Genomic DNA, 18881 nt, shown 5'->3' on the forward strand with positions numbered 1-18881 from the left:
GCCGGGCATTTGCGCCACATGCCTTTAATCCCAGCACTCAGGAGGGAGGCAGAGTCAGGTGGATCTCTGTGAGTCTGAGGCCAGCCTGGTCTACAGAGATAGTTCCAGGATGGGCTCCAAAGCAATACACAGAAACCCTGTCTCAAAAACAAAACAAAACAAAACAACAACAACAACAAAAAGATCTTATGATGGTTAACTTTGTCAATTTGACATAACCTAGAATTGCTTGGAAAGAAAAGTCTCAGTAAGGGATTGTCTGCATTGGATTGGCCTGTGAACATGCCAGGAAGGGATTGTCTTAATTAGTTTATGTGGGAAGACCCACCCCAGTGTGGGCACCACTGTTCCCTAGGCAGGGTACCCTGAACTGTGTAACAGTGGGAAAATCTAGCTGAGCACAAGTGAGTATGCATGCATTCATTTCTCTGGATGCTTAACTGTCGATATGATTGGTTGTTTGAAGTTTCTGCCTTGGCATCTCCACAACGAGAACCTTTAATCTGAAACTGTGAGCTAAAATAAACCCCTTTCTCTCCTAAGTTGCTTTCTGTTGGGGTATTGTAGCACAACAACAGAAATGAAAGCAGAAAAGAGCTATCATACATTGACCAGGAAACCTCTGGGACAGATCCCTTGGTCTCAAGAATATTAGTTTGAAGGCCAAATGAACCCCAAAACTTAAATCAGAAGTGAAGCCACGTTATGTAGAATTAACAGGACATTAAAGCCATTCTTCTCAGTACCCTTTATTAATAATGCTATGGTTGACTGCCTGCTCAACAACAGAAAATCATGTTGGAATTCAGTTGCATCAGGATGATCATGGGAGGTGGAGCTTTAAGGAAACAACAGGTCACGGTGTTTTGTTTTAGTGCTCTCATGTTTCGAGCAGTTTTCCCGCCAGCCTGGTCCCACAGCTGCGTCAGCCCCAAATAACACACAGAGACACTGTATTAGATATAAAGCTGTTGACCTGTTACTAGTGTTCCTTACTGGCTAGCTCTGTCTTAAATATTAACCCATTTCTATTAATCTAAGTATTTTCACATGGTCTTATCTTACTAGAGAGAGGGCCTGGACCTGTTCCTCTTTCAAGTCTCTACATCTTGCATCTCCTACTACATCTCCCAGAATCCTCCTTGTCTCCTTGTACCACCTATCTTGCCTTCCTATTTGCCAACAGTGCTTTATTCTTTAACCAATAAGAGAAACATTTACAGAATGACATCTCCCATCACTCTCATGGTTCTAGCAGGATGCCTGACATAATAAAGAAATATTTATTTTTGACTCACAGCTTCAGAAGGGTCAGTCCATCCAGATGAGGAGATATCATGTGATTTTCCTGGGAAAATATCAAGAAATACCTGTTTACCAGATAGGGCACTGCCAACAGACCAAAGAAATGATTATATTCAAGTCCACTTTGGTGCACCATTGAGAACCAGCAACCAGGCAATGGACTATCAAAGTAGTAAAGACAGCCCAATATGTGCTGGATATCATCAGGTCCTTCTAAGTTGTATTAGCAAGCTGATCAGCAATTCATCATAGGACAGAAGTGGTAGGTTCTGGGTCACGCGAAAGCAGGTCACAGGGTATGTGCCTGTATGTCAACCATGGGTAGGTCAGACACTACCTATGCTATAGCAGCATGTCTCTCTCAGCTCAAACCTGTAGCTTTGTGAGGTAGTTAGTTTTCTGCAACCAGCTGTTGGGGGCAAAGTACACAGCCCCAACTCCCATGTCAGTGTTAGCTTACTGTGTCAATACCAACCAAAAGTCACTGCGACACATCTTAGGGGTGACCCTAAAGAATGACGAAGGGAATCCTTCTAGTATAGTAAGCTATACTCAAGTTTTGATTCATTCTGTATGGAGGGAAAACAAGCTGATTTACATACCCTTGTCAACAACTGGAAAACAGCCCAGTTGACTGACACCTGGGCAGTGTGGAGGAGTGGTGTCTCCTACTTCCTTCAGAGGACCAAACTGCATTCTCCAGTAGCAACAAGGGTGAAACGGGACGGAGGCAAGTGAAAGAGGGCGAGGCGCTTGCTGCCTGCTGCTGAAACCCATACAGGGACACTAAGAAATGCAGCAATCAAAGCAACTATTTGAGCTGGGCACAAGGCTGGAGAGGGACGATCTCTCAGGCCCAGAGGAGTTTAAGAGCTGTCTGGACATCTTAGCAAGACCTGTGTCTACTCAGTTGGTAGAGTGCTTACCCAGTACCCACAAAGCCCTAACCAATGTCTGATGCCTAGGTGCCTAGCACTGCATCAGCCAGGCATGGGGCTACACGTTAATAATGTTTTAATAATATTACTATTTTAATGTTACTCAATTAATATTTAATATTTAGCTGATTAATATTAGTTTTTAGTAATTTTAATGATAAGGATATAAAAAACACTAAAAAACTTTTTTGACACAGGGTCTTACCATAGCTCAGGTTGGCCTGGAACTCACGATCTTGCTCTAGCATAGCCAGCACTTAGGACACAGGGGTGGGCAGACCTCTGTGAGTTGAGGCCAGTTTGGTCTACATAGGGGATTCTAGGACAGCCAGGGCTACATACATAGATCCTGTCTCACAAAACAAACAAATAAAATCAAAGGCATAAAGCAGAAGTCTCCTGGCACATTAGGTGACATGGGCTTAAATAATAGGAAAGGAAACTGAGGTTCTAAGTGGTGGAAAGCCAGACTGGAGGCTACCAAAACAAACAAGAACAAGCATTAGTCCCCTTCGGTCTCTTGCAGAGGGTCTGTAGAAACAAGCCGGTTTGTGCAAAGTGGTGGGCTCCTCGGACAGTCCCAAGGATCCCAGGCCACAGGCTCCAGCCTGGGCTAGGACACAGTGTTCCAGGGGCCTAATAGGTGGATACTGAGCAGAGAGAGAAAAAGGCAGTCTTGGCCCTCCTTTGGTCACCCTGCCAGATCTGAGAGCCAAATCTCATTATTTGTCCTCTTTCTGTTCTTTACTCCCTCGGTTCCTGGACAGGGAACCGGCCTTTCTGCAAATAGCAGGCCTTTCTGTCCAAGAAGGTTTTGGCACCATGCGGCAATAAAGGGCCCCAAGTGCCTGGAGAGTGCAAAAGGGCAAACATCAGTCTAAGCTATGGTGAAAAATGTGACTCCATTGCTATGTTCCCCGCAGTGGCCCTGAGTCCTTCTGGTGTCTCCTATAGAGGCCCCAGGGAATCTTCAAGAGGACACAGAGACGACTCACAGGCCAGTGATGACCGGGCCGTTTTGGTACAGAATGAGTCACTGACTCAGCATGACCTCCCACACCCCTTGCAGGCTCCCGGGCCACAGTTGCCTCTTTTCAAGGTGAGGATCCTGCTGTTCCAAGGACGCTTCTCTGGTCCGGTTCCCCGCTGTCCGGGTCTTGCTAAGGCACATATTTGAGCTCCCACACTGGTGTGTATGTGAAGAGGTGGCATTCCTGTCACCCACAGAGGTCTCCTGAGAGCATAGACTTGATTAACTGTCACCCGCCTGAGCTCAGACTCCAGACTGGTGCTGTGGAGCAATGGACTCCTGCCCCGGGCTAGGGCTGGCAAGACGCGGACATTGAAGCCAGGGTCAACCCCTTAGAGACCTTGCTCTCCGTACATGGCTCCTCCCTGTCGCTCACCCTCCCACGTGGGTTTGAGAAGAGCTCCCGGGCTCGCCGAACATTGCACAGCGGATCCCTAGCGGGAGGCCCTGCCTGTAAAGCTGCTGGGTGCACGGAACCGAACAGGAGGCGGAGCCGACCCAGGAACACCTCCCCGATCTGTGAAGAGTGGTAGCCTCTGGGTGTCTCTCCCGCACAGGGGGTGTGGTCCCAAGGACTCGGCTTCTCCGAGCTTGGTGCCAGCCCCTAGGAGCTTTGCACCACCCACAGCGCGTTTGCACGCAGCCACCCCAGGAAGGCCCCCGCCGGGCACATCAATCATCAGATTCCCTCTTACTCCCTTGTCCAAGTTGTGAAGGAGAGGCTGGAACATGCGGGACTACGACGAGGTGACCTCCTTCCTGGGGGAGTGGGGACCCTTCCAGCGCCTCATCTTCTTCCTACTCAGCGCCAGCATCATTCCCAATGGCTTCAATGGTATGTCAGTAGTGTTCCTGGCAGGGTCACCGGAGCATCGTTGCCGTGTGCCTGACACAGTGAATCTGAGCAGCGCGTGGCGCAACCACAGCATCCCATTGGAGATGAAGGACGGACGACAGGTGCCCCAGAGCTGCAGCCGCTACCGCCTGGCCGCCATCGCCAACTTCTCTGCCCTGGGGCTGGAACCGGGAGTGGACGTGGACCTGGACCAGCTGGAGCAGGAGAGCTGCCTGGATGGCTGGGAGTACAGCAAGGACGTCTTCCTCTCTACCATAGTGACCGAGGTAGGTGGCAGCGCTTTGCTGGAGACATTAAGAATGGAGACTCCATCGCATCAGTGGCCCCAACAATCCCTGGCAGTGCCTGGGCCAATGTCCCACTGTCTCAAACCTTGCAGGCACAGAGTGGGGTTATGAGTGCATTCTCAGCACAGGCTCAGAGCTGATGAATTTTGTGTGGCATGGAGGGGATGGAAAAGAGAGTGTTGTCACCAACTGCCTTTTCCTTTCTGAGTTTCACAACAGATAGAGTTTCCCAAGAGCCTCAGTTCTTCCCTGGGCAGGCCGAGCCCCACATTGCCTTGAGATACAGTCAGAGATATTTCCTTGCCATTGAGGCGAGAAGGGATGTGGTGGTCTGTTGAGTTCACATATAGAGACACAAAGGATCTTGAAACAGAGAAGGGCTTCCCTGCTGTGGTCCTAATTTTCCCAAAAGGAGATAGTTAGATGCAAGGAGCCAAAAAGCAGAACCTGGCCTTTGGTTACTCATGGAGGGATGGATACTCCTGTGGGAAGTGTCAGCTGGTGGGCAGGGGCTCTGGCTGGGACCACCTATCTCTAAGTAGTCTGGGAAGGGGTTCCCTAAGTCACCAGAGTCTGGATGTGGACCTGCTCCCTCTCTGTATTTCCTGCTGCACATTTGCTAAGGAAACAGCATCCCCAAGAACTAAATTCCTGCTGTTGACCAGGCTGGTAGGATTTCCTACTTTCCTACCTCTAAATGCCACCTCTGTTCTATTTTTCTCCCAAGTGGGGTGTGTGTGTGTGTGTGTGTGTGTGTGTGTGTGTGTGTGTGTGTGTGTGAAAAAACTACAACAGCAGCAACAAAATGTATGCCCCTCCCAAGGGAGGGGGTGACAACTAAGAGCAGCCTCACCTACTTTATCTCTTTCCCTCAGCACCACATAGCTGTCATAAAAAAAAAAAAAAAAAAAAAAAAAAAAGTGTCTGGCCCTAGGGTGTAGACAGCTAGGGTGTGGGTCCCACTTGCAGAGCTGAGATGCCTGTGGGGGCATACCAGCTGTGTTGTTGAGAGAGTTAACTTCAACCCTACTTAGTTGGATTTCAGAAATCAGCATTCAAACCGTGGCTTGTTTTATGTGTGACCGGGTAAACAAACTCCCCTTCATGGAATAACTAGATCTGGAGATGTTGCAGGAAGGAGTTGTAGACAAAACTGGAGAAAGGAGCCAGTCCTCTTCAGCAAAGAACTGAGTATAAGAGCCCTACAGATTGGGTAGATGGAGTTCAGGGGAAATAGCAAGCCTATGACTTTATTTTCTTCTTTTGTGGCAAGGTCACAGGATAGAGGCTTGTATAGTCTGTAACTCACTGAATAACTCACAGTGATCCTCTTAGATACAGGGTATTATAGATATCTCCAACTCTCCCAGCCCTACCTGTGTTCTTAGATCTATGTCTGACTAACTACTATGGAAAGCATGATTGGGAGAAAGCTGTGGGAGTCACTCCTGCAAGAGAACACTCAGTTAAGGGTGACAGCTGTGGAGGATGCAGGGCTCATGAGAGTGGATGAGCCTGTGGCCCCCTCTGGGACCCTCCCACTAGCACACTGCCTGTCTTTGGTCCTCAATTGGCCATACCTCTCCAGTTGTGCCTGGCCCTGGGGCAGCTGAGACTGAGAGCCAGTGCATCCTTCAGTTCTAGAGTTATTCCCTGCATCTGAGTTGGAGGCTGCTGTCCTCCTCCTGGTTGGTTTTGTTTGCCTGAGGGTATGAAGGGAGGTAACTATCAGCTCCCCAGTCCCCAAGGGCTTCTGGCACATCTAGTGACTCCCTCTTCACATACTCATGTCCTGACTTGCTTTGCTCAGCATCCTCTCTCTCCCTTGCTTGCTGTTTTTGATGGTGAGAGTCAAAAGGCAAAGAGCATGGGTGGCGGGAAAGAGAAGGAAAGGAAGTGAGAAGCAGGGTGAGTAGGGTGGGGTGGGTCTCTCCAGAGGGGGTAGTAACTCACAGTCTGAGTGTGGCAACTAACCAAAATAGAAACAAAACAAGCACTGAGGACAACGTGGGGGAAGATGGAATTCCCGAGTATTACTAGTGAGATTATGTCACTCAGTCTCAGTTACTATAACAAATACCTGACACCAGCAATTTATAAAGAGACGAGGTTCTAGCCTATGATCATTTGGCCCTGTTGCTTTGGGGGGCCTCTGGTGAGGCTGCACATCCGGATGGAGAGTGTACTAGAGAGATGCAGCCTTCCTTGTGGAAGAGAGAATGAGGAAGAGGCCAAGGTCCCCAAATCTCCTTCCAAAGTCCTAGCTTCTTCCCAGTCAGCCTCACCTCTTCAAGAGCCCACCAACCCACAGCAGCTTTAAGCAGGGAGCCAAGCCTCCAGTAAATACCTTCAGAGAGACATATAGGATCCAGCCCATGACCCAGCACCCAAGCAGCTGAGACAGAAGGATTGCTATGAGTTCCAAGCCAATCTGGGATGCAGCATGAAACCCTGTCCCCAAACAAAGCAAAACCCAAACCACAGCAGAAGGTGCAATGACACAGCTGCTGTGAGAAGAGTGCTACTGTCCTTCAAAAATTAAAAATAGAACAAACGGGTGTGGTTGTGCATGCCCGTAACCCTAGCACATAGGAGGTGGAAGCAGAAGCCCAAAGTCATCCTTGATTACATGATGAGTCCCAGACCAGCCTGTGATGCATGAGACTCTGTGTCAAATAATATTCACAATAATAAAATACAATCAACCCTTTCCACTTGTAGGTAAACACTGAAAGCATTGAAACCAGGGTCTCAAAGAGTTGCTAGGCTGGGAGATGGCTCGGCTCTTGCAAAGGACCACAGTTGAGTTACCAGCATCGGGGTCAGGTGGCTTGCAACTGCCAACTCAGACACCTGCACTCTCCCAGGTGCATGTTCACAATTAATAAATATTACAAATTACCTACACATTCATGTTCATAGCGGCATTGTTCTCAATAAGCCGAAAGATGAACACACCCTGATCTCCATCAACTGCTTGAATGGATAAACAAAATCTTGTATATATGAACAATGGAGTTTGATTTATCTCTAAAGAGAAAGCAGAGTTGTGGGCACAGGCTCTATGAATGACTGGTGAAGACATCGTGCTTACTGAAACAGGCTAGTCACACAATCACATCACTTCACTTTTGAGACTTAGGTAACAGACAGACATGATAGCACATGCCTGGAATAGCACTGAGGGGGATGAGACAGGAAGATCAAGGTCAGCCTGGGGTATATAGTGGGACTCTGTATCTGTGGATGGGCTATATCATTGGTGGCATCAGCAAAATGGCATCACAGGTGAGCAGTGAATAGTGCTAAGGACAGACCCTGACCACCCTCTTGTCTGCACCTCTGTCTGGGCATTGTGGGTATTTGAGGAGCTTTCTCCCGGGCTTAGATTGTGGCAGGTAGAAAAGGTAGTGACCTTTGCTGGATGAAAGCTGAACCTCTGTCCCCACAGATGCAGTGCTAAGACCCTGAGAACAAGATGTGTGCCAGAACCCATGCTGACTTAGTAACAGTCCTTATAGGCTGAGCCCAGGGCCCCTGACAGGTCCCTACATTCTGGCTGACAAGGCTAGGACTGTCCTCAGAATGTGCCTCTGCCTTTTACTCCACACCCTGACATCCTTCACAAGAGAAACACCCATCCGACTGTCCCTGGACCCCTTCACAGGAGGACACGGTCAGCCAGGAGTCCAGAGAAATGCCTTTCATAGACGCCAGGAGACAGGAGTCTGTGGTGTCAGGACTGTTACTCCCATGTGTACACACCTTGCCCTGTGTGCTTCCACAGATAATTTCCTCCCTTTAGGGTTGTGTGTGAGGTACCAGTGTGTGTATTACTAAGAATCAAAATTCTTATCCTTACTTTGAAATAACTTCTGATTCAAAGAAAGTTATTAAAACAGTACAGAGCATTTACATATACCCTTCTGTTAGCTTCCTCTGACCGTAGCAATTTATTTGTTTTTTTCCCTACAGGGTTTCACTCTATAACCAAAGCTGGCCTGGAACTCACTGTATCATCCAGGTTGGGCTCCTCTTGACTCTGGCCCCCCAGTGCTGGGCTTGCAGACATGTGCCACCACACCCCATCTGGTGTTATCAATTTAAATTACACACAATGCATTTATCAAAACCAGGAAATTAACATTGGTCAAAGTACTACTAGTGTCCTATTTCTGTGTTCTGAGCCAGTCCATCATCCCACTGTGCTTAGCTGTCACATCTCAGTCAATTTTTCTGCTTTTCCTGATCTTTTGTGACCATAATTGTGTTTTGTATATGTTATTTTAATGAATGTCCCTCAGCTTGGGTTTGTGTAATTTTTCTCATGATCGAATTGTGCTATGTAGTTTGGGGTGAGAATGCAACAACAGGAGGATTATATTTTCCAAGCATCACAGCAGATATATAATACTGACACTGTCTTAATCACTAGTGATGTTAACATCAATCATTTGGTTAAGTTGGTGTCTGCTGAATTTTCCGCTCTTATTGTTAGTGTTTTCCCTTGTATAGTTAATAAATATTTGAAGGGAGATACTTGGAGACAATACAAAATACAAACTTTTACCCACTGAGTTTAGCACAGCTCTCCAGACCTTGACTGAGATGACTAGTACTATATATAGTCTTTGCCTAGTGGCAATCTGAGATGATTCTAGAAATAAATGCTTCCCCTCCACAGCCATTTGTTTTTGTGTATATTTATTTATGTATGCATGGACTTATGGCTATTTATTTGATTTAATCAGTTATGTCTAACACTCTCCTTGATATTCTATAGCTCCAGCTATATGACCTTGAACCAAATTATTTTTCATTTCAGGGGAAAGAATGTAAAAATACAAGGTGAGGGTTTTCTGTCTCTGGACTCTGAGCTCGAAGAGTCTGTAATCACCCTGGGAAAGGAGTACCTATCCTACTTGGTGGCTAAGTTACCCACAGAGTGGTGTCTGTACAGGAACAGGAAGAGGCAAGGTTATGTGGGACTTGGGATTGGGAGCTTCTGTTGGGGAAGGAGGGACCCTGAGCGCCCTAAACAATCTGTGTGGTGATGAGTTATTTTTCAATGAGTCCTTCCCTAGTGGTCATTCTCTATCTCCAGGGTCGTGATTTAGTCCTTCAGTGCCTAGACCTGAGTAAACTCCAATGCCTCCTGCACTGAGGCTGAAGGGGCAGGGAGGACAGGCAAGGGCAGGGCCTGGGCTCCTCTGTGTCTTCTTTCCTCACGGAACACCGTTAGGTCTGCTTGGCCTTAGTCCACAAACTAGAAACACCAAGGTAGCTTCATATGAACCTGACCCAGATTCTCCTAGACGCTGTGCTTCAGGGGCCTCCAGGGAGTCCTGTGTCCTGCGGACCAACCTGCTCAAAAGACCCTTCAGCAGCCATGGATGAGGATGCTATCCTACCCTAGCTGCCTTTGTCTTCTTCTGCAGCTGGGTATATCCCTGAAGTCTGGGAATGAGGAGACTGAGAGTGGGACCACTCCCTCAGATAGAACCTACATAAAGGGCCTGTGCCCCGGAAGGCACCAGCCTTCCTTGGATCAGGATACTGGTTTTACTCATTGCCCCAAGGTGGGCCAAGTTTCCAGAGGAACATGAGCCCCATTCCAAGTTCATAGGGAGCTTCCCAGGATGGGGAGGGAATAGGGCCACTGACTATGCCAGTTTGGGGCTGGCTACTCCAACAGACTCCATCTTCTGGCTGAACAGACTATTTCCTGTGGGGCCTAGGCAGAGCTGGACAAGGGACAGACCTGGAGTAATGGGCAGTTTGTTTCGTTACTGGAGTTGCTCAAGTCAGCCTGGGCCCTGGTGGTCCTAACAAGCTGTGCTTATCCACTCATTCCAACAAACAAGTAAACAAACAAGTACTGATACAAACAGGAAAAGGAGGTTGTTCAGTATGGACACATCAGGAAGAGAAACCAGAAGTCCTGTGACAGCTCAAAAGTCCACTGCTGGGGTACTGACATGAGGTGCAGGTTTAAATGGAGGGCATGAGGTCTGCTCAGCTAAAGAGTGTGGCTCAAGGTGTGGTCCTGCCCATCGTCACTGTCTGGACCCCAGTCTCACCTGCAAAGTGAGCTGACAGGTTGTCAGGCTGTGAGATTTATTTCCAGAAGACAAACGGGCCCTCAGACTGGCATCAGCATCCCAGCCTTTTCCTTCTCCCAGGAACTCCTGGGAAAGTTACAATTTCTTCAGTTCCATTGTTTCAGTATCCACTAGACAGAGAGGAGAGGACAGGTGTCTCTTTAGATTATCTTCATTCCTGTCAGTGCCCTAGGATACTTGCTGGTGGCCAAGGTGAGACACTTGTACCCTCCCTTGAGTCGTTAGACTGAAACAACGGGCTCCAAGATGTTGAATTGACAGCTTGGCTGTCAAGATGGCTTGAATATTAACTAAATCCCTCAGCACTCAGATTTGCCCTCGTGGTTCCAAAGACAGTGTACCAGCCAGGCCCAGGGAGATTCTATTTCAAGTTAGCATTCAGAAAGCATGGTTTTACCAGTAAACAAACAGAGGAAGACTTGGGGACTGCCCCAGGCTCTGGCTTGTGTGTGTTTCCCTGTTTATCGGCTGCTTTGGTTGCCTTGTGGCTGTGTTCCTCTGACAACTGGTTCTGGGATGTCAGAATGCACCTTTGTTCTCAGGCCGTTTCACCTGTACCTGCTGCCAAGCCTCAGGATAAACAGACTTTGTCCATCCCTCCCAGTGGGTAGCAGGACCCATAGACAGAGTCCAAGGTGGCTTGGTGACAGAAATCAGGCAGGCTGGTCAGGCGGGGCCTGGCAAGTGCCATGGGTCTCAGGTAGCACTGCGGTCCTCCCAGTTGCTGGCTATTTTCTTATGTGTAAGGGCTGTGTTGGTACCTGATGCTTGTCTGCAGAGCTCCACCACCCCTAAAAGACAAGAATCTATGTGTGACCTAGTCAGTGTAGAGGGAATTGGGGGAGGGGCTGGAGAAAGGATGGGTTATTCCTATTATAGCACAGGTTCCCAACCCACTTCACTCTTACAAGAAGTATGGGTAGCACAGGCTGGCAACTCCTGCTCCTGCAAGATAAGAGGGCGGGTAGATGCAGCAGCCCACACCTGCAAATCCCAAAACTCAGGAAGCAGAAGCTGGAGGATTCCAAATTTGAGTCCAGCGTGGACTACACAAAAGATCCTTTTTCAAAACTAAGTAACTAAATAAATCGCTGTGCCTGGGCCCAGACTTCATCCTGACACATTTGAGGGGTTTTCCTTGGGCAGCTGTGGTACAGATCCAGTCTATTTGTTCATAGCTCCTGGGTAGGGCCTGGGAGAACCATGGTAGACCCTGTCCCCAAATACAAGGGCAAATTTAAATTTAGGTCCCTTAGGGCCTCTTCTCCTCTCCACAGCTCTCTCCCAACCCCACTTTGCCTCTTGGACTTTCAGTTCACAATTGCTACCTGAGCTTCATGGCCCATGTCCCATTACCCTAACCCAGAAGTTGGAAGACCTGAATCAGTAAAAGAACGGTTTTCTTCACTTTTTTGGACCCAAAAGGGAAAAATTTTAACTTATGTACACCTTGTCTGTGGCAATATTGTAATTTACAGAAACGAGTAAACAGAAACCTGCATAGAAGGCTGGGTGCAGCTGAGGCATTACAGTGTGTCTCCTGGGTTCTGTCCCTGACATTGCATAAACTGGGTGTATTAGCCACACCAGCATTTGGCGGATAGAAGCAGGATGGTCTGGAGTTCAACAAGTTCTGCTGCACAGCTTGTTAGGGCCCAGCCTGGGATAAATAAGAGCTTGCCTCAGAGGAGAAAATAAAAGCGTGCATATGATTTATATGTCTGCACATGCAGATTTGATGATGAGATAGATAAGTTAACCAGAACTACGAAATTAATCTTCTATAAGACAGCTCCTCTTTTGGCCAGATCTTCACAGTCTGCACTTACCTCTAGCACAGAACTTCCTGGATAAAATTTAATTTCCTAGGTCTTGTTACACTGTTACGCAGCCAGTTTTTGTTTGTTTTGGTGTGGCTGGTAGAACCCCAGGCCTTTTGCACACCAGGTGAGTGCTGTCACACTGAGCTACATCTCCAGCTGAAAACTTATTTTTAGCCTTGGCCCAGCCTCAGGTGGCCACAGAACTCCTGAGTGGTACCTCTGCACCTACGGTAGTACCTATGGTGCACACCTTTAATACCAGCACTTGGGAAGCAGAGGCAGGCAGATCTTTGAATTCAAGGCCAGCCTGGTCTTCCAGGATGCACAGAGAAACTTTGTCTCCAAAAATCAAGGAAGAAGAGGAGGAGGAGGAGGTAGAGAACAGAAGGGAGGAGGAGAGGAGAGAGAGAGAGAGAAACAAAGAAGTAGAATAAGTTAATAGCCAAGAAGACATAAACAACAACAAAAATACCCTGAAGCAAAGAATTTCCAATCGCATATATCACAAAGGAGGGTGGGAGACGGCTGATTCATTAAAAGCAAATACTGTTCTAGCAAAAGACCTGAGTTTGGTTCCCAGAATCCATGTTAGGAAGCTCACAATCATCTGTAACTCCAGCTCTGGGAGATCTGGTGCCCACTTCTGGCTTCTGAGGTCATCTGTACATATGCGTGTGCGTGCGCACAAACACACACACACACACACACACACACACACCTTTTATTCTCTCTCTCTCTCACTCTCTCTCTCTTAAAAATAAACCTGTATGTAAAGACATATGTGATTAAGGACTTGTACCCAGAGTATGAAAAGGACTCTTACAATTTAATAATAAAAAGATGTGCTCGCTTTGGCAGCACACTTACTAAAATTGGACCAATACAGAGAAGATTAGTATGGGCCCTGCACAAGGATGATATGCAATTCATGATGTATTTCATATTAAAAAAAAAGACAGACCAATTTTCATAAAGGGAAAAAGTCATTTGGTCATTTTGTAGAATAGATATTTCTTCATTCCAAAGAAAATTTACAAATCAGTAAGTAAATGAAAAGATTCTCAGACTTCCCAAATGGCAGTGTGATATATACCACAGGTCTGCTTCCTGTTGGAAAAGACTTGTTACAAACTCCCCCCCCCCAAAAAAAAATAAATAAAAGCTACATTCACAACCCATCTTCTCCCTATGACAGTGTTTCATCAAGAAAGGCCACTAAGGCCTGCCCCACCTCATCCCTGCATTCCCTGAGCTCTGGGTTGCAGAGGCTAAAACCCTGGTGAACGCAGCCAAGAAGTCAGAGGCTACCATCCTTTTCTCCACCCAACCCGTCTGCAAACAGTGGCAGCTCTGTCCACCAGCCATTAGGTCCAGAACCCCAGGGCCTTGATTGCTTTTTCCCCTACTTATTTCTGGGCCACAGGTTCCATGTAGGAGAAGCAAGCCAAGCCAGAAAGCAAGCCAAGCAAGGAGAGAGAGAGAGCCAGAGAGAAGCCAAAACCACACGAAAGGCCTGCCCACGCTTAGCGATTCCTCATGAAGAAGAGATGCCACCTTGGGAGAAATGGGTCACTTTCCCTGCCTGCTGCTGTTATAGTCACCACCGAAACTGTGCACACGGTGGGAGAAGTCTAAGCCTGCTCCAGAAAACAATGGGGATTTTGTGGTAACTCAGAGGTATCTCTAATAGGGTAACTGGCTAACCCACAGGTCACCTCATCGCCAGAAAAATAAAGACGCAAAAAGCAACTGAGAGCAGGGTCATCAGAGCAAACCTCAGACCGGCTCCACCCGGTATCTGACTAGAGGTGACCCAGCTTAGTGGTAAACACTGGCAAAAACTGCATTTTATTCCATCAGGAAGTGATGCATCCCTGTAAACCTGAAGGAGAGAAATCACCCAGGCTTCTGTGTCTTCAATTTTTAGTTTTTATTCGTATTGTTGAATCCTTGATCTATTTAGTACGTGTGCATATGTATGTGTGCAATATGAGTGTGTAGAGTTCAGAAAACAACTTGCAGAGGTCAGTTTCCCCTTCCACTATGTGGCTAACAGGGATTAGTCTCGGGTTACCAGGCTTGACAAGTATCTTTACCCACTGGGCCATCTTGCCAGCCCCTGCTTCTTCAATTGTAAATGAATGAGTTGAATGGTAAACTCCAAAATATTTACCTTTTGTATAGTATTCCATTTTAAAACATTTTTATTTTATGTGCATTGGTGTTTTCCCTGCATGTATTTCTCTGTCAGGCTGTCTGATCCCCTAGAATTGGAGTTACAGACAGTTGTGAGTTGTCATGTGGGTGCTGGGAATTGAACCTGGATCCTCTAGATGAGCAGCCAGTGCCCTTAACCACGGAGCCATTATTCTATGTCCCATTTTTTTCTTTTCTTTTTTTTTCTATTAAATTTTTTTTTATCCACTTTACATACTAACCATAGTTTCCTCTCCCTCCTCTCTTCCTCACCTCCTGTCTATCCCTCCATCCACTCCTCCTTCAGAAAGGGCAGGCTTCCCATGAGGAGTCAACAAGGCAGGTCATACTACACTGAAGCAGGACCAAGCTCTTCCTGCAGCATCAAGGCTGGGTGAGGCATCCCAGCATGGGGGACAGGTTCCAAAAAGCCAGCTCATGCACCAGGAACAGATCTTGGTCCCACTGCTAGGGGCCCCACAAACAGATCAAGCTACACAATTGTCATCCACATGAAGAGGATCTAGGTCAGTCCTATGCAGGCTCTCTAGCTATCTGTCCAGACTCTGTGGGCTCCCGTTAGCTCAGGTAGGCTGTCTGTGTGGATTTCCCTGTCATGACCTTGATACCCCCCTTGCTCATATCATTCCTCCCTCTCTTGACTGGACTCCTGGAGCTTGGCCCAGTGCTTGGCTGCGGATCTCTGCATCTGCTTCCATAGTTACTGGATGAAGGCTCTCTGATGACAATTAGGGTAGTCACCAATCTAATTATAGGAAAAGGCCTTTCAGACACCCTCTCCATTATTGCTAAGAGTCTTAGCTGGTCATCCTTGTGGATTCCTGGGAGTTTCCTTGGCATCAAGTTAACCCCAAAATGGCCCCCATATCAAGATATCGCTTTCATTACTTGCCCCCTCCATCCTGACTCCAACTTGACCAACCTGATTCCTCATGTTCCCACCCCACCTCCAGTTTACCCAGGAGAACTCATCTATTTCCCCTTCCTATGGAAATCTATGTGTCTGCCTTAGGGTCCTTGTTACCTAGCTTCTCTGGAGCAGTGAATTGTAGCCTGGTTATCCTTTGCTTTATATCTAAAATCCACTTATGAGTAAGTACATACCTTGTTTGGCTCTCTGGGTATGGGTTACCTCACTCAGGATGATTTTTTTTCTCTAATTCCATCCATTTGCCTGAAAATTTCTTGATGTCACTGTTTTGTTTGTTTGTTTGTTTGTTTTCTGCTGAGTAATACTCCACTATGTAAATTACCACATTTTCTTTATCCATTCTTCAGTTGAGGGATATCTAGGTTGTTTCCAGATTCTGACTATTACAAATAATAATGGTATGAACACAGGTGAGCAAGTATCCTTGTGTTATGATTGTGCATCCTTTAGGTATATGCTCAAGATTAGTATAGCTGGGCCCTGTGATAGACTGATTCCCAATTTTCTAAGAAACCAACATACCGATTTCCAAAGTGGCTGTACAAGTGCGCACTCTCACTGGTCTAGGGAATCAGACATCCTCACACAGAAATACATGCAGTGATGGAGGAGTGTGTGCCCCTTGCTTCACATCCTCTCCAACATAGGCTGCTGTTAGCATTTGTTTTTTTTTAATGTTAGCCATTCTGACAGGTGTAAGATGGTATCTCAGAACCATTTTGATTTGCATTTCCCTGATAGCTAAGGATGATGAACAATTCTTTAAGTGTTTCGCTACCATTTGAGATTCTTCTGTTAAGAATTCTCTGTTTAATCCTGTACTCCATTTTTAATCAGATTATTTAGTATTTAGATGTCTAGTTTCTTAAGTTCTTTCTACATTTTGGAGATCAGCCCTCTGTCATATGTGGGGTTGGTGAAGATCTTTTCCCATTTGTTGGCTGCTGTTTTGTCATACTGACCATGTTCTTTGCTTTACAGAAATTTCTCCATTTCAACATGTCCCATTTATTAATTATCAATCTTAGTGTTTCACTTTCTCTTCTATGAGGTTCAGTGTGACTGGATTTATGTTGAGGTCTTTGATCCACTTGGACTTGAGTTCGTGCATATATATATATATATATATATATATATATATATATATATATGCATATATATATATATATGGATGTATTTGCATTCCTCTACATTCAAACATCCAGTTATGCTAGCACCATTTGTTGAAGATGCTTTCTTTTTTCCATTTCATAATTTTGGCTTCTTTGTAAAAAATCAGGTGTTCATAAGTATGTGGATTTACATCAAGGTCTTCAATCTGATTCCATTGATCCACCTGTCTGTTTTTATGCAAACACCATGCTGTTTTTATTACTATAGCTCTATAGTACACCTTGAAGTCAGGGATGGCAGTACCTACAGAAGTTCCTTTATTATACAGGACTGTTTTAGCTATCCTGGGTTTTTTGTTTTTCCATATGAAGTTAAGCATTGTTCTTTCGAGGTCTGTGAAGAACTGTATTGGAATTCTGACGGGGATTGCATTGAATCTGTAGATTGCTTTTGGTATGGTTGCCATTTTTACTATGTTGATCCCACCTATTCAAGAGCATGGGAGATCTTTCCATTTTCTGGTATCTTCTCTAATTTCTTTCTTTAAAGACTCCAAGTTCTTGTAATACAGGTCTTTTACTTGTTTGGTTAGAGTTAGCCCAAGATATTTTATGTTGTTTGTGGCTATTGTGAAGGGTGATGCATCTCTGATTTCTTTCTCAGACTATTTATCTGGTTACTGACTTTTGTAAGTTAGTCTTGTATCCTGTCACTTTGTTGAAGGTGTTTTTCAGCTGTAGGAGTTCCCTGATAAAAATTTTTCAGATCACTTACATAAACTATCATATCATCTGCAAATAGTGAAAGTTTTACTTCTTCCTTTCCAATATTTATTCCCTTGATATCCTTTTGTTGCCTTATTGCTCTAGCTAGAACTTCAAGTACAATATTAAAGAGATATGGAGAGAGTGGATAACCTTGTCTTGTTCCTTATTTTAGAGGAATCACATTGAGTTTCTCTCCATTTAGTTTGATATTGGCTATTGCCTTTATTATGTTTAGGTATGTTCCAGTTATCCCTGATCTCTCCAAGACCTTTATCATGAAGGGGTGTTTTCTAGCATCTAGTGAGATGATCATATCATGTGGTTTTCTTTTTCAGTTTGTTTATATGGTGGATTACACTAACAGGTTTTTTTTTTTTTTGTATATTGAACCATCCCTGCATCTCTGAAATTAAGCCTACTTGATCATGGTGTATGATTTTTCTGATGTGTTCTTGGATTCGATTTGCCAGTATTTTATTGAGTATTTTTGCATCAATATTCATGAGGGAGATTGGTCTGTACGTAGTTCTCTTTCTTAGTTGTGTCTTTGTGTGGCTTGGGTACTAAGGTAATTGTAGCCTTGTAGAAAGAGTTTGACAGTGACTGTTCCACTTCTATTGTGTGGAACACTTTGAGGAGTATTGATATCATCTCTTCTTTGAATTTCTGGTAGAATTCTGCACTGAAACCATCTGGTCCTGGGCTTTTTTTGGTTGGGAGACTTTTGATGACTGCTTCTATTTCATTAGGAGTTACAGGTCTATTTAAATTGCTTATCTGTTCTTGTTTTAATTTTGGTAAGTGATATCTCTCCAGAAAATTGTCCGTTTCCTTTAAATTTTCAAATTTTGTGGAGTACAGGTTTTCAAAGTATGACCTGATGATTCTCTGGATTTCCTTGGTGTCCATTGTTATGTTCCCATTTTCATTTCTGATTTTATTAATTTTCATTTTTTTTGTTTGTTTTGTTTTTGGTTAGTTTGGATAAAGGTTTGTCTATCTTGTTGCTTTTCTCGAAGAACCAACTCTTTGTTTCATTTATTCTTTGTATTGTTTTCTTTGTTTCTATTTTATTGCTTTCAGCCCTCAATTTAATTATTTCCTGGCATCTACTCCCCCTGGGTAAGTTTGCTTCTTTTTGTTCTAGAGCTTTCAGGTGTACTGTGAAGTCTCTAGTGTGACTATTCTCCAGTTTCTTCATGTGGGCACTTAGTGCTATGAACTTTCCTCTTAGCACTGCTTTCAATGTGTCCCATATGTTTGGGTATGTTGTGTCTTCGTTTTCATTGAATTCTAGGAAGTCTTTGATTTCTTTATTTCTTCCTTGATCCAGGAGTGATGCAATTGAGCTCAGTTCCCATGAGTTTGAAGGCTTCCTGCAATTTGTGTTGTTGTTGAATTCTAACTTTAAAGCATGGTGGTCTGATAAGACACAGGGGGTTATTCCAATTTTATTTTTATCTGTTGACATTTGTTTTATGACTGAGCATGT

General features: G+C 45.3%; 1 protein-coding gene and 1 non-coding gene across 2 annotated transcripts in view; both read left to right on the forward strand.

Moving 5' to 3' along the window:
* The first annotated feature begins 3865 nt into the window (after positions 1 to 3865).
* Slc22a4 (solute carrier family 22 member 4) overlaps positions 3866 to 18881 on the forward strand; it is a 51637-nt gene continuing 36621 nt past the window's right edge. Inside the window, exon 1 of the mRNA XM_051180691.1 lies at positions 3866 to 4395. Coding sequence (XP_051036648.1) covers positions 4003 to 4395 — 393 coding nt within the window. The 5' untranslated portion in view covers positions 3866 to 4002. The remainder of the gene's footprint in view (positions 4396 to 18881) is intronic.
* On the forward strand, positions 13204 to 13309 carry LOC127219903 (U6 spliceosomal RNA). Its single transcript, XR_007834330.1, has one exon. It is a non-coding gene; the product is annotated as a U6 spliceosomal RNA (small nuclear RNA).

The sequence above is a fragment of the Phodopus roborovskii genome, unplaced genomic scaffold, assembly GCF_943737965.1.
Source record: "Phodopus roborovskii unplaced genomic scaffold, PHOROB, whole genome shotgun sequence".
Lineage (NCBI taxonomy): Eukaryota > Metazoa > Chordata > Mammalia > Rodentia > Cricetidae > Phodopus > Phodopus roborovskii.